This window comes from Pholcus phalangioides, unplaced genomic scaffold, assembly GCF_987345545.1.
Source record: "Pholcus phalangioides strain wild (caught in Gottingen) unplaced genomic scaffold, Ppha-v1.0 ptg000041l_1, whole genome shotgun sequence".
In the NCBI taxonomy this organism is placed as follows: domain Eukaryota; kingdom Metazoa; phylum Arthropoda; class Arachnida; order Araneae; family Pholcidae; genus Pholcus; species Pholcus phalangioides.
Window position 1 is genome coordinate 4,798,414 of NW_028301627.1, and position 14,420 is coordinate 4,812,833.

The window sequence follows — 14,420 nt, forward strand, 5'->3', positions numbered from 1 at the left end:
TGTAGCGCCCGGACGATATGCTGTTTGGTGGTTGGAATATTGGAGTATCGTTGTCGAGCTTCTGCAAAAATTTCGGCTCTTCATTCGATCCTGGGAGCAGTGACCCTGAAAGATGGTAGATTTGTCCCTGTACTTTGAATGTAGGCATGAATCCAGGCTCGCCAATTTCTTTTGTTGCTCCGAAAGAGGTCATTTGGAAGCAAGAGTTGTACTTTCTGATATTTTGCAGAAAGTGCTTAGAATCTGGTGTGGTACCAGCCATCAAAGTGCGAAGTGGTTCAGGTGGTTGATTGATTAATGGCAGTTTGACTTTTCCATTTGAGCAGCACATCCCAGGCGCCTCACCATCCCATTTGTAAGCTTGGCAATGGACACAGACCTTCTCCATTTGGCCAATCAAGACTGCTGGATGTTCGTGATAATCAAGTTCAGCATTGTATGCAAATGCAGCTTTTTTCAGATCTTGAGAAGCATGCTCTCTATAAGTGAAGGCCCTAGTTCGATTAGCAGATAGGCGTTCTTCAGTCTGTTCTGGAGTCTCACTTGTCCTGGAAATGGAGGCCCTAGTTCGATTAGCAGAGAGGCGTTCTTCAGTTTGTTCTGGAGTCTCACTTGTCCTGGAAGTGGAGGCCCTAGTTCGATTAGCAGAGAGGCGTTCTTCAGTTTGTTCTGGAGTCTCATTTGTCCTGGAAGTGGAGGACCTAGTTCGATTAGCATATTGTCTTTGTTTAGTCCACTCTGAAGACTCATTTTTCCTTGCCAATCGCGACCGTTTCGCTTCAGTCGAAATTTTTCCGATTGCTGCTCGCTTTTTAGGAGGCATCTTACACAGTGGAAGAATATTGTGGTCAGAATGAGCGAGCGTCTGTGATGGTCAGAGTTTTTTCCTTCACTTCAGTATTTTTATTCTCAGTTTTGTCGTCGTAGTTGTTGTTCTCTGTTGTTGGTGACGTCATGTGTCCAGCTTGTGCGGCGAATATTATTCGAACGCCTTTTCAGCATTTCTTAAATTGAAACTATACCTATACAATGGGCGGTGGTTGAGAAACCTAGCTGATACCCGGCGACGTTGCCCGCCCCGTAAAAAATTTATATACGTATAGCTTATTAATTATTTCTTAATCAAAAAAATTTCTGCATCAAGAAAGAAAAAATTACTTTTATTTTTAAATATTTTAGTTAAAATCTTCAGGCAATTGCTTGTGAATACACAATATGTTTTCTTTTTCCATCTGGTGTGTAGATGTACAAATTTTTGGGATTACCAACACGGGAACAGGTGACGAAAAGGTGTCCGTGTGAAAAACAGGGCTCAAGTAGGTTGATACCTGCCACTACTAACAACTGGCCTTGCGCTCTGTTGATTGTCATGGCAAAAGCTAAACGAATCGGGAACTGTAATCGCTTGAAAGTGAATGGAATTTCTTCGGTGAAATGCTTGTGCAGCGAATATTATTCAAACGCCTTTTAAGCATTTTTTAAATTGAAACTATACCTATACGATGGGCGGATTAGCACATACAGGATACCCTGTATATAGGCTAGCAGAAATACCCGGCGCTCTTCCCGGGTTTTCATCAATTACTGGGAGGATTGGAAAAGTGACAAACCGTTATAAAGGAATAAACTGTTATAATAACAGAATTAAAGGTGTGACAAACCATTGTAAAGGCATATATTCACGTCTCAAAACCCATTGTTGGAAACCACGGTAACCAAAGTAAAGGTTCCGAAAGTAATTGTTGAGGCCCCAAAACTATTGTTGCCCGACAGTTTTTCCGCCCATTTCGGGCATTTGGCCAGCTCTGACGAACTTTTAAAGTAGCCTACGGTTCAATCCCGGACCTGTTTGGTATATATGCAAAATCTGGCAACGATCGGTCTAAAACTGTAGATTTGTATAAAGAACATACATACATACATACTTTCACATTTATATATAAGATAGATTCGTTTCCATTTTGAGCTCTATGGTGCCCGTGGGCTTCGCGTTATGAACACGGCTGTGTTTTTCTTTTTCTACAATTTCAACTAGACGCAAATCACTGAGAGGAGGGATAGTGGATACAAGAAATGGCGAAAAAGATAACAACGGCATTCGGTTAGACTTGTCTTGTTAGCCAAATCCTGTTTTGCCATCCCAAGGATGATGAACTACTACTACTTCACCAAACACCAACTCTGGCCATATCGCTATATTGCAATTTACTGCCATTAGTGAGAACGGTGGGAAGTGAAGGTGCTGTCTTTCTGTGGTCGTCTCGAGTTCGTTAGGGAAAATATCTTATCTATATCCTCCCTTGGGTTTATAGTACTCGTATAAAGATAACGTACTCGGAATTTTTTTTTTTTTTTTTGAGTAAAGCTGTGAAATTTGAAATTTGAAATTTGAAAAAAAAAAACAAAAAAACACGAGGTATAAAAATATCATCTTGAGTATAAAATAACCATCCCCACCACATACAGACGACAACATGTATACTCTGTTGCATTTCTACAACATGCTTCCGGAGCCGGTGCAGTGACAACAACTTTCACGATGGTAGACGAGCATCTTACCACCATGCCACTCGGGCACAAAGCTAATGAGCTAGCGCCAGACGTTTTTGGACGTGCAAGCTTTTCATCAATTAACGGGTTCCGAGGAGGGGGAGAAGAATGGTAGGTTTTGCCGTTTGTAGTGAGTAAAAAAGCGAAGAAATCACGTAAATTAATAGCGATTTAACTTTTTTTTCACGCTGAGCAATACCGTGAAAATGATTGTTAGCAATACGAGCACATACGTTCCGGCGTCCCTGTTGTTGCTGGACAGTTTTTCGACCCTATCGGGCATTTGCCCAATCCTGACGAACTTCTAAAGTAGCCTATCGTTTTAGTCGGTGTCTGTTTGGTACACATGAAATTTGGCAAAGACTGGTATGAAATTGTAGATTCGTATAAAGAACATACACACAGACAGACACGCACAGGATCTATTTTGTTTGTAGTATATAGATGTCGAATTTTTCATTTTACAACACCATCTGAAAGTGAAACTTCAACTGGCTTTTATTTATAAAAAAGAACTCTGGGTCACGAAAAGTTATCTAAGTGCAAATCGCACCTTCTTATGTCGGATGATTTGTTATGAATATTAATTTGAATTTCTGGCTCTTGGTATATGTTTTCTGGAGGCGTGAGACATCATTTTGTACTCGAAAAGATAATGGAATTCAACGAAATTCTAGAAAAATAGACAAGATTTCCGTAGTTTTTCACGATCTGCCGTAACTCCGTATTTTATGGTAGTAATTCGTAGAAACTACAAAAATTCCGTAGCAGTTTCCAAGAAGGGCCCAGTGGCGCATAAACCACAGTTTCTTATTTCAAAATTAAAGGAAAGTGGGGAAGACTTGTGAAGCAAAAAAGATTATGAAGAGTTGGCATGTTGAAGTGGGAGAGAGGTTTGAGGGTGTTGAAAATACACAATACATAATGGAATGACTCGGGTTGCTTGTTCTCTGTAGTGAAAATATTCCGGGATCCATAAGAGCTCGTCTTCAGGGGTTACTTCGGAGCTGGCTGCTGTGGGTGCCCATTCTCTATAGCAGCTATTAGAAACGAAATTTTATCACGCATGTGAACCAGAAGGGATAGAATAGTCAGAATTCAAGTAATTGATTGATATTGATATCGATGACATTTGTAGGGTGAAAGTGCTACACGACGGTGTTGTGCGATTACAAAAAAACATCACAACATGCGAAATGCCCAACGAGGTGGCTGAGAATAAGATGCCCACAACAAATATGGATGGAAATAAACAGTGTTTGTACTCAGCCTATTGCGTCGATGAGGAAATGTTGCAAATATTCACCATGGAGTGGCATTGCGCCATTCGGTTCGGGTCATAAAAAATTGCGATTTTTCAGACCCACACCAGTGTACATGTTGTTACTTTCTTTGCAATTACGTTTGTTACATCTCTCCTCCATACACCTCATCGACCGTGATTGGTACATTTGTGTGCCTTAATCAATTCAATTCAATGAATAGGTAATGAAGATTTCCGAATGACAATGACGCTTTGTTTGGGGTGATGCTTTTATCAGAGTGGAGAAATCGTTGGGACACCTGTCGAAAATGACGACAATAATCGTCGCAGACATGATTGCCATTAGTGTGTATATTGCGTTACTGAACATTGTCATTCAGTAATTCACTAACTGTGTTCGCTCTTCCATCAATTATAGTCTCTTTAAAAAGTCCTTACTTTCTAAGAAAGACTTACTGCTCTTAAGAAGCAACATTTTCGCGTATTCCACGACAGAAATGGCATCAGGACACTTCCAGCTCGGAGTTTTATTGCAAGTTTTTCTGTGCTTTATTTCCGCATCGCAAACAAAAAGTGTAAATTTTTATTGAACATTATTTATTATTTTTTCTTTATTTGTTTCTTGTGTTTATCTATTTATTTTCTGCTCCTTAACTACTTCTGTGGTCACTTGCTCATCAAATATTTCTGTGCTCATTTGCTCGAGCTTATGCTTACTTGCTCATTTACTACACTGGTGTAAGAAATTAAGAGAATTTGCAGACTTGGTCGATTATCTCTAGAACTACTGTACCGATTTTAATGAAATTTGATATGTACATACATTGATACAATACAAAACAAATAATCATTCAATAATTGTAATACACACGCATGATCGTGCGTAACACTCGTTGGAGTCGGAAGGTATGAGACAGCGGTTGCAGAATAAAGAAAAAAATGAGTTAATAGGGGGGGGGTATGGTCCCTTCTTACAGATATACAGGTCTCGCCGCGTGATTTCATACTTGAAATAAGGCAGTTTATCATTTCCTGTGACAATTGGTCCCACTCGTTCAGCAACGCTGTTTTCATTCCCTGGATGGTTCCCGGAGGGGGGGGGGTGGCGAGTTGCAATTGCCCTCCCCAGAGCCTCCCAGACATGCTCTATAGGGTTAAGGTCTGAAGATCTGGCTGGCCAATCCATCCGGCGAATATCCTCACTATCTAGAAAATCGTCGAGCAGAAGAGCTAGCTCTATGTGGCCTCGCGTTATCGTCCATTAAAATGAACTCAGGGCCAACTGCACCCCTGAAAAGGCGAACATAGGGCTCCAAGACCTCATCCCTATACCTCACACCAGTCACAGTGCCTCTTTCAAAGACATGAAGAGGTGTGCGGCCATCCAAAATGATGCCTGCCCAGACCATTAAACCTCCTCCGCCATAATGGTCGATTTCGCGGACATTGGAGGGTAGGTAGCTGGTCCCTGGTTCTCTCCATATGAACGTACGGCGAGAATCGGTGCTTAGGCTGAACCGGGGCTCATTAGTGAAGAGAACGGTCGTCCATTGATCCATACTCCAATCACTATGCTCTCTGCACCATGATGAACGGATTCTCCTGCCCGTAGAAGTGAGCGGGACGCAAACAGCAGGTTTTCTTGCAAACAACCCTCTCTCATGAAGTCTTTTGGAAACAGTCACCCTTGATACATGGGTTCCTGTGGCTGCATACAAGTCACGAGAGAGCTGAGAAGCACTCCTGTTACGCCTCGCTATAATCGACAAATGGCGATCTTCTCTGGCCGTCGTGGCTCTTGGACGACCTTGCCCAGGCTTTCTCTCGATGGATCCGGTATCTTGGAACTGTTTCCCTAAGTTACACACGACGCTGAGCGTTAAATTGAACTCTCTACAAATCTGCTTGAGATTGGCCTGCTTCTAGCCTAACCACAATTCGCCACCGCATTCCATCATCTGAACGTTGGTGGTTACTCATTTTTACTGTTACAATTTGAAATTAACCGATTTCTGCAAAATAACACCAAGAAATTCGCCGAGGTGTGCTAGCGAACGAAATGCGTCTTAACTTACGCGCGCTTATAAAGTGCCCATTTCTCTACTGGCTCCGCCCACACACACGTGTACGCTTACGTATTTGACGTACAAGATTTTCATTTTTGTCTAGAAGCAGTGGTTTTACATTCAGTTCAGTTCTTTTTATGAAATTCGATAAAATAAGCAAATTCTCTTAATTTATTTCACCAGTGTACTTCTGTGCTCACTAACGCACTTATTTCCTTAATAGCAACTTCCATTCTCCCTTGTTCATTTATTTGCTCAATCGCCACTCCTACGCTCACTTGCTCACGGATTTGTCATTGAATCATGCCTACGATCACTAACTTGCAAATTCACTGTTTCTAACTTGCTCACTGATTTGCTCATTCAAATGAGACATCAAGTGACCAAAGCAAAGTGCAGGTGATCACAGGAGTGAGTGAATGAGAAAATTATTGACGAAGTGATCATAGGGAAAATGAAGTGAGAATTAGAGTGAGTATATATGAGCAAATCAATGAGGAAGTGACCAGAGGAAAGATCAAATGAGCATGAAAGTGAGCAAAGAGCAAGAGAGAGTGAAGAAGTAAGGATTAAGCACGTTAGTGAACAAGTGAGCATAGAGGAATAAATGAACGAATAAATCACTGAGCAGGAAAGCACAGAAGTAGTAAGTAGTGAATCAGCAAGTTATAGGAATGAGTGAATGACAAATTAGTGAGATAAGTGAGCATAGGAATCAGTGAATGTCAAATCAGTGAGCAAAAGAATAAATTTACATTGAAGAGCGAAAAAAACCGGTACCCCTGCTTAATATCGTGTAGGGCCCCCGCGAGCCCGCAGAAGTGCCGCAACACGACGTGGCATGGACTCAACTAATGTCTAAAGTAGTGCTGGAGGTAATTGACATCATGAATCCTGCAGGGCTGTCCATAAATCCGTAGGAGTAAGAGGGGGTGGAGATCTCTTCTGAACAGCACGTTGCAAGGCATCCCAGATATGTTCAATAATGTTCATGTCTGGGGATTTAGGTGGCCAGCGGAAGTGTCTAAAGTCTGAAGAGTGTTCCTGAAGCCACTTTGTAGCAATTCTGGACGTGTGGGGTGTCGCATTGTCCTGCTGAAATTGTCCAAGTCCGTCGGAATGCACAATGGACATGAATGGGTGCAGGTGATCAGACAGGATGCTTACGTACCTGTCACCTGTCAGAGTCGTATCTAGACATATCAGGGGTCCCATATCACGCCAACTGCACACGCCCCATACCATCACAGAGCCTCCGCCAGCTTGAACAGTCCCCTGTTGACATGTAGGGTCCACGGATTCATGAGGTTGTCTCCATACCCGTACACGTCCATCAGCTCGAAGCAATTGGAACCGAGACTCGTCAGACCAGGCAACGTGTTTCCAGTCCTGAACAGTCCAATTTCGGTGTTGTCGGGCCCAGGCGAGGCGTAAAGCTTTGTGTCGTGCAGTCATCAAGGGTCTTCCAGCATGGCCCAGCCGCAAGGTAATCCGCTTATATCCCGCAAGGGACAGAGCGGGGGCCATGTTTGGTGTTATAGTCATCAAGGGTACACGAGTGGGCCTTCGGCTCCGAAAGTCTATATCGATGATGGTTCACACGCTGACACTTGTTGATGGCCCAGCATTGAAATCTACAGCAATTTGCGGAAGGGTTGCACGTCTGTCACGTTTAATGATTCTCGTCGTTGGTCCCGTTCTTGCATGATCTTTTTCCGGCCGCAGCGATGTCGTAGATTTAATTTTTTACCGGATTCCCGATATTCACGGTACACTCGTGAAATGGTCGTACGTGAAAATCCAAATTTCATCGCTACTTCGGAGATGCTATGTCCCATCTCTCGTGCGCCGACTATAACACCACGTTCAAACTCAGTTAAATCTCGATAACCTGCCATTGTAGCAGCAGTAACCGATCTAACAACTATACCAGACACTTGTTGTCTTATATAGGCGTTGCCGGCCGCGGCGCCGAACTCTGATTGGTTCCATATCTCTTTATTTGCATACGCATGCCTGTACCAATTTTTTTGGCTCTTCAGTTTATGACAAGTCGTTGAGCAAGTGAGCACTGAAGTGAGTAAATGAACAAATCAGTGACCATAGGAGTGGCGATTGATAGAATCAGTGTGCAAGAGGGCACAGAAGTAGTGGATGAATAAGTTACTGAGCGATTGAGAATAGGAATGAGTGTGTAGCAAATCAGTGAGCAAGAGAGATAAGAACTATATATATAGTAAATGAACAAGTAGTAAGTAAACATAGGAATGAGTGAATGATAAATCAAGGATCACTGAAGTGAGTAAATGAACAAATCAGTGACCATAGGAGTGGCGATTGATAGAATCAGTGTGCAAGAGGGCACAGAAGTAGTGGATGAATAAGTTACTGAGCGATTGAGAATAGGAATGAGTGTGTAGCAAATCAGTGAGCAAGAGAGATAAGAACTATATATATAGTAAATGAACAAGTAGTAAGTAAACATAGGAATGAGTGAATGATAAATCAAGGATCACTGAAGTGAGTAAATGAGCAAATCAGTGCGCCAATGAGCATAGGAGTGGCAATTGATCAAATAAATGAACAAGTGAGCACTGAAGTACTGAATGCGTAAGTTAGAGAGCAAGTGTGCATAGGAATGAGTGAATGAGCGAATCAGTGAGCGAGGGAGAATAAGATTGGTCATTGATTGATTGGAAGTGAGCAGGTGATCAAGTGAACATAGTTGAGGTTGAATAGGAGGTTGAATCAGTAAATCAGTGAAGTAATGAGCGTAGGAGTGGCATTACCCCAAATACGTCATCAAGTCAGTACAGAAGCAGTGAATGAGCAAATTAGAGTGCAAGTCAGCATATGAATGAGTGAATGAGCGAATCAGTGAGAAAGCGAGCATAGGAGTGAGTAAATTAGAGAACCAGTGAGCAAGTGAGCATAGGAATGAGTGAATGAGCAAATCAGTGAGCATAGGAATGAGTGAATGAGCAAATCAGTGAGCATAGGAATGAGTGAATGAGCAAATCAGTGAGCATAGGAATGAGTGAATGAGCAAATCAGTGAGCATAGGAATGAGTGAATGAGCAAATCAGTGAGCATAGGAATGAGTGAATGAGCAAATCAGTGAGCAAGGGTGCATAAGACTTGTGACTGAACAAATAAGAGAGCAAGTTAGTGAGTAGGTGAACATAATAATAATAATCAGTGAATGAGCAAATCAATGAAGTAATGATCGTAAGAGAGGGAATTGAGATAATAAGTTAGCGAGTGGGCATAGGAGTGGCGATTGAGCAAATTAGTGAGAAATCGAGAATGGGAGTGGTGAATGTTCATTTTTGTGTTTTGTATCAAACATTGTACTTGTACTGTTATTGCCAAATGAAAAAGTTAGTAAGCAAGTGAGCATACAGTGAATGAGCAACTGAGTGAGGTAGTTTGCATAGGACTGGCAATTGAGCAAATACGTTAGCAAGATAGCAGAGACGTAGTGAATGGTAAGTTCATGTTCAAGTGAGCATAGGGGTAGCGATTGAGAAAATAAATGAGCACGGTGTGCATGGGAGTGGCGATTGAGCCTATAAAAGAACAAGGTGCGCATGGGAGTGGCGATTGAGCAAATAAGTGAGCAAGGTGCGCATGGGAGTGGCGATTGAGCAAATAAATAAGCACGTGAGCATAAGAGTGGCGATTGAACGGATAAGAGAGCAAGTGAGCACAGAAGTAGGGAATGAGTTAGCATAGGAATGTGTGTATGACAAATGAGGGAGCAAAAGAGAACAGGAGTGAGTGAATGAGCAAGTGAACGTGGGAATGATAGAATAAACTAATGACTGAGCAAGTGAGCACATGAATGAACAAATGAACTTGACGTTGAGGAAATGAATGCAGGAGTAATGAATGAGAAAGTGAGCATAGGAATGGGTGAATGAGCAAATTGGTGAGCAAGTGGGTACAAAAGTAGTGAATGAGCACGTTAGTGTGCAAGTGAGCTTAGACATGAGTTAATGAGCTAATCAGTGAACAAGTGAGCATAGTAAAGACGATTGAGCAAGTAAGTACGCATTAGAGTGAGCGATTGAGCATATCAGTTTGCAAATTAATGCTCACTGACTCGCTCAGGATCCCACTCACTAACTACAGTCGTTGAATTACATATTGGCAAATAGAGTGGCGGTGAGAGACTGTGACCTGAACTGATGTGTGTGAATAGCCTGTACTAGGAAGAAAATATCATTCATCTGTAATATAGTGGTTCTTGCACTCGCACGGAAGGCAAACGGACGGGGGTTCCATTCCCTGCAGAGGTAAATATGAAGTAATTTCCCCGAAAATTCATCTGCAGTAGGTATCCAGTTATTAGTTAATAACTTGTGTTAGCAATTGAAAATGACGTCGTTTCTCTGAGTAGAGTATGTTTGCTCGAGGTCTATTCTTGTCAAGTGTTATGCTAATGGTAAATCCGTTAATTTTCTTAGATTCAAGAAGCTCCGCACGTACCTTCGCTGGGCTTACCAATTGGAGAACCACGCATCTCGAGATACGAACACGTCCAGGAACTACGTAAGAGCATGTTTTCTTATGTAACACTTTTAAAAGAGTGATTTTAATCAAATTCTTTGTGTTAAGTGAAATTTGAGTTTTGGTTTTCGTTCACTCACATGTGACCGTGTCTTTTTGAAGCACTGCATGAATTCATTTCGTTGCTATTGCAGGGCCGTTTTGCCCTTGTTCCCGTGATCATATCGTCGGTGGAAAACACGCTGCTGAAGGGATGTTCCCTTTTGCTGTGAGTTTGTGTTCCATTCTAAGATTTTTTTAATAATAATTCAACAATCAAAATATCTGTGAGTTATTATTCATTCGATTGATATTTTGGGCCATGTATGACATGAAAAATCAAAAAGGTGACGCATTTGATCGTCGATATCCGTGCAAGCTATAAATTGTCGAGCTATAACTTTCATGTAATTTGACGACCATTACTTTTTGAATTTTGTATCGTCGATAAAATTTATCACAGTAAATAACTATGCAAAATTCATTCTCACAAGGTCTACTTTGAAATGCGTTCAGTCGAAGGGACAACGCCGAAAAATCGCACTAACGGTGCCATATGTACTGGGTCATTAGTCACGGAGAGACACGTGTTGACGGCTGCTCACTGTGTATTTTCGTAAGTATCTAAATTAAATACAAGTGTGATTCATTTTCAGACATGCGAGCTGAGAGTGCTGAACCTCCACCCTCGCTCAAATCAAATATACCAGTATTTCTGAAATTATGGACCATCTCGAGGTTCGTGAGGACGGCACAGTTGATTCGCAGACAGTACTTGCACATTCAATTACAATTAAATGTGTGAATACTCAGAGTCTGTTGTCACAGACATTACAACAGCTAATAACAATGATCTTCAATCTATGACCCGCGGGTTAAATGTGGCTCTCGGAGCTTTTTGAAGTGGCCCGCCGATCATTTTGAGAAAATAGCTACTTTACAGAGAAAATTAAATAGCGCTTTCCAATGAAATCTGTATTGCTGCATATAGAACTATGAAATACACTGCTCAAAACAATTAGGGGAGCACGCAAAAAAGTGAAGAAAACCGTGCGAGACAGCCACGTATTGGCATACAATGGATAGTACACGCGTATCAATGCGCAATACAGAAAAAAGACGTAAAAAAAATTTGGAATTAAGCTTTAATTCTTTGAAAATATATAAAAAACATGAATAGATGATTTAGGGCAACAATTTGGTTACATGTAAACGATAATAAAAAGTACTGTTTAGACATGATGCATGAGTTTTAATAGGGCGTGTGGTCTCCTCGAACAGCTAAGACTGCTGCACACCTGTTTGCCATGGATGCGATGAGGTTATCGATCAGACTTTTGGGAATACTGTTCCACTCCTCAAGAAGTGCAATCTGCAAGTCTCGGACAGTAACAGGCGGCCTTGGTCGCGCAGCAATGCGTCGTCCTGATTGGATTCAGGTCAGGAGAGCACGCTGGCCATTCCACACGCTGTATTGTTTCAGCTTCAAGCATCTTCTCCACCAGACGAGCTCTATGCGGTCGGGCATTATCATCCTGGAAAACAAAGGAATCTCCAATGGCTCCAGCGTAAGGGATGACATGAGGTCGCAGTATCTCGTCTGCATACCTTCGGGCCGTCAAAGTGCCATTCCGAATGATATGCAGGTCCGTACGTCCGCCTATGCTGATTCCACCCATGTCATCCAACCAGCTCGTCTGTATTGTGACCTTTCACGAACGAATGCGGGATTATTTCGAGTGCCCCTGTCCTTCCATACCAGAACACGTCGGGTGTCACACTCCAGACTGAATCGGGACTCGTCTGTAAACAGCACTTGGCTCCAATCATGTTGCTCCCAATCTCGATGTTCAGCAGCCCATCTTCTTCGGGCCGCATGGTGGCGTGGAGTCAACGGAATGCAGACCATTGGCCTACGTGTATAGAGCCCTCCCTCATGAAGCCAATTACGTACTGTTTGGCTGGACACCCTTCGTCCTGTTGCCAAGAGCAACCGTCTTTGCAGCTGCGTAGCATTCTCTGTTCTGTTTCGACGGGCTGTTAACCGTACATACCGGTCATCAGTTGCTGTAGTGGCGCGTGGCCGACCTTGCCCTGGTCGACGTCTAACATTTCCTGTTTCTTCGAATCGATTCCACAGCCTTGCAACAACACTTCTGGCGACTCCAACAGCGTCCGCGACACTACGTTATGTTTGCCCGGATTCCAGTCTGCCTATAACACGCCATGCCATGGATTCCGGTAAATAACGTTGTTGAGACATCCTCAAGTCACCTTGTCTCAAAAAAAAAAATACTGCGCAATCGAATTTCACAGTTACGGCAGTAAAACAGACGTTTCTGCAACATCCCGATTTCTGCCCTTATCTTCTCGTTTTTGACGTCATGAACTTTGATTTGCATATGAAGTTTTCTTCTTCCGTTTCCTGCTAGGCTTTAAATTATGGATGATTCATTTTATGTTACTTATCGGTATACATCTTTGCGTAATTTTGTTAAAACCATGTGCTTGCCCTAATTGTTTTGAGCAGTGTACTTTCCTGATTCAATACTAATGGTGTGACCATCAAATGGGTCGTCGTAATGAATTCAGGAGACACGGGGCCACACTTAAGCCCATGATTCATACATATTTGAAGAGGCAAAATTCAGTATCCTGAATCCTGGCATTATTATGTGATTAACTGAAATGCTGAAAAACACCTTGATGGATGAATTAATTTTACAATAATTAAATAAAATAATTTCATAATTGATCAAAAATGTAAAGAAGTTACAGAATCGCTGTGTAAGATAAAATTGCAGAACTACTGAAATGAATGATTGCAGAATTCGTGAAAAAAAATAATTTCATACTTGATGAAAATTTAAAATTGATTGAAAAACAGTTTCAGAATCATCCGCACAAATTTCAGAATTAGGAAAAGAAATGATTAATAAAACTTGTAGGAATGGTGATAGAAGCTGTTCCACAATAAATGAAAGTTCAAATTCAGTGAAAGAAATAATTTGAGTAAATGAAAGTGTTCAATAACTTTGAGAAATCGGTTTAATAAACGGTAAAGCCCCGGTATGAGTTGGTGGCCCGCGGGCAGCGTTGAAAGTTTTAATTTGGCCAACATTGTCTGACAGGATGAATAGTCCTGGCTTATCGGTTTCTAACAAAAAATATTCACTTTCATATACGAAGGTTCACCGTATCCCATCGAGAAAAATACTGCAAATTACGATCCGAAATATCAATTGCAGCGGGAAAATATTTTAAGGAATAAGAAAGTTCATAATGTGAATAAGTGGCCATGTTTAATTGAAGGAACCACTGATAATAGATAGGGGATCTTTAATGAAAAGCATTGCCAACTGTAACCAAATTGGTGATTACATCATAACTTGGCAAAGTCACCAATCATTGCTAAAATTCAAAAAGAAATCTAAAAAAATTCAAAAGAATGGTGGGGAAATGAAGGGCTACATTAAATTGTGGTAAATCGAAATGTAGTTCGGGGGAAAATATTGAACAGTACCAATATCTGCGATGAGTATGTACTTTTAAATTATAACCATAATTATGATAAAAAAATTTATAAATTAAGAAAATTATCTACATTCACTGTTTTAGTAAAGACTACAAATTCCAACATGGTTCGTTGATAAACTGGGCAATAATATAAAGAAAGCCAGAAGTTGCTTAATATAAGTGAAAATTCCAAAATGACACTTATAGTCACTATACTCATGTTTTGATCCGTCGAATTTTTTAGACTTATTCCTGTTGCTTTGCAACAGAAAGTTTGAGAAACGCTGGAAGAAATACTGCGGGGCGACTAGTGATTTATGACCAGAAACTGTGATGCGTCCAAAAACGCGTGTACGCCTACAAAAAGAATGTGTGGTCGGAGGAAGAAAAAGAAAGTGTTTATGCAGCCAGTGAACACGCGAGTTACGATGATGTGGAAAAATATCTCATCTTAATCTCATTTTCAATTCTAA

General features: G+C 41.4%; 1 protein-coding gene across 2 annotated transcripts in view; it reads left to right on the forward strand.

Moving 5' to 3' along the window:
* Positions 1-14,420, forward strand: part of LOC149065118 (uncharacterized) — a 39,779-nt gene that overhangs the window by 15,023 nt on the left and 10,336 nt on the right. The window contains exons 1-4 of one of the 2 annotated variants that reach the window (XM_089254509.1): positions 4,216-4,389; positions 10,350-10,434; positions 10,587-10,660; positions 10,926-11,047. In XM_089254509.1, the coding sequence (XP_089110635.1) occupies positions 4,312-4,389; positions 10,350-10,434; positions 10,587-10,660; positions 10,926-11,047 (359 nt within the window). In that variant the 5' untranslated portion in view covers positions 4,216-4,311. Of the gene's footprint in view, positions 1-4,215; positions 4,390-10,349; positions 10,435-10,586; positions 10,661-10,925; positions 11,048-14,420 lie in introns of those variants that run through there. The other variant, XM_089254508.1, reaches the window with a different exon arrangement.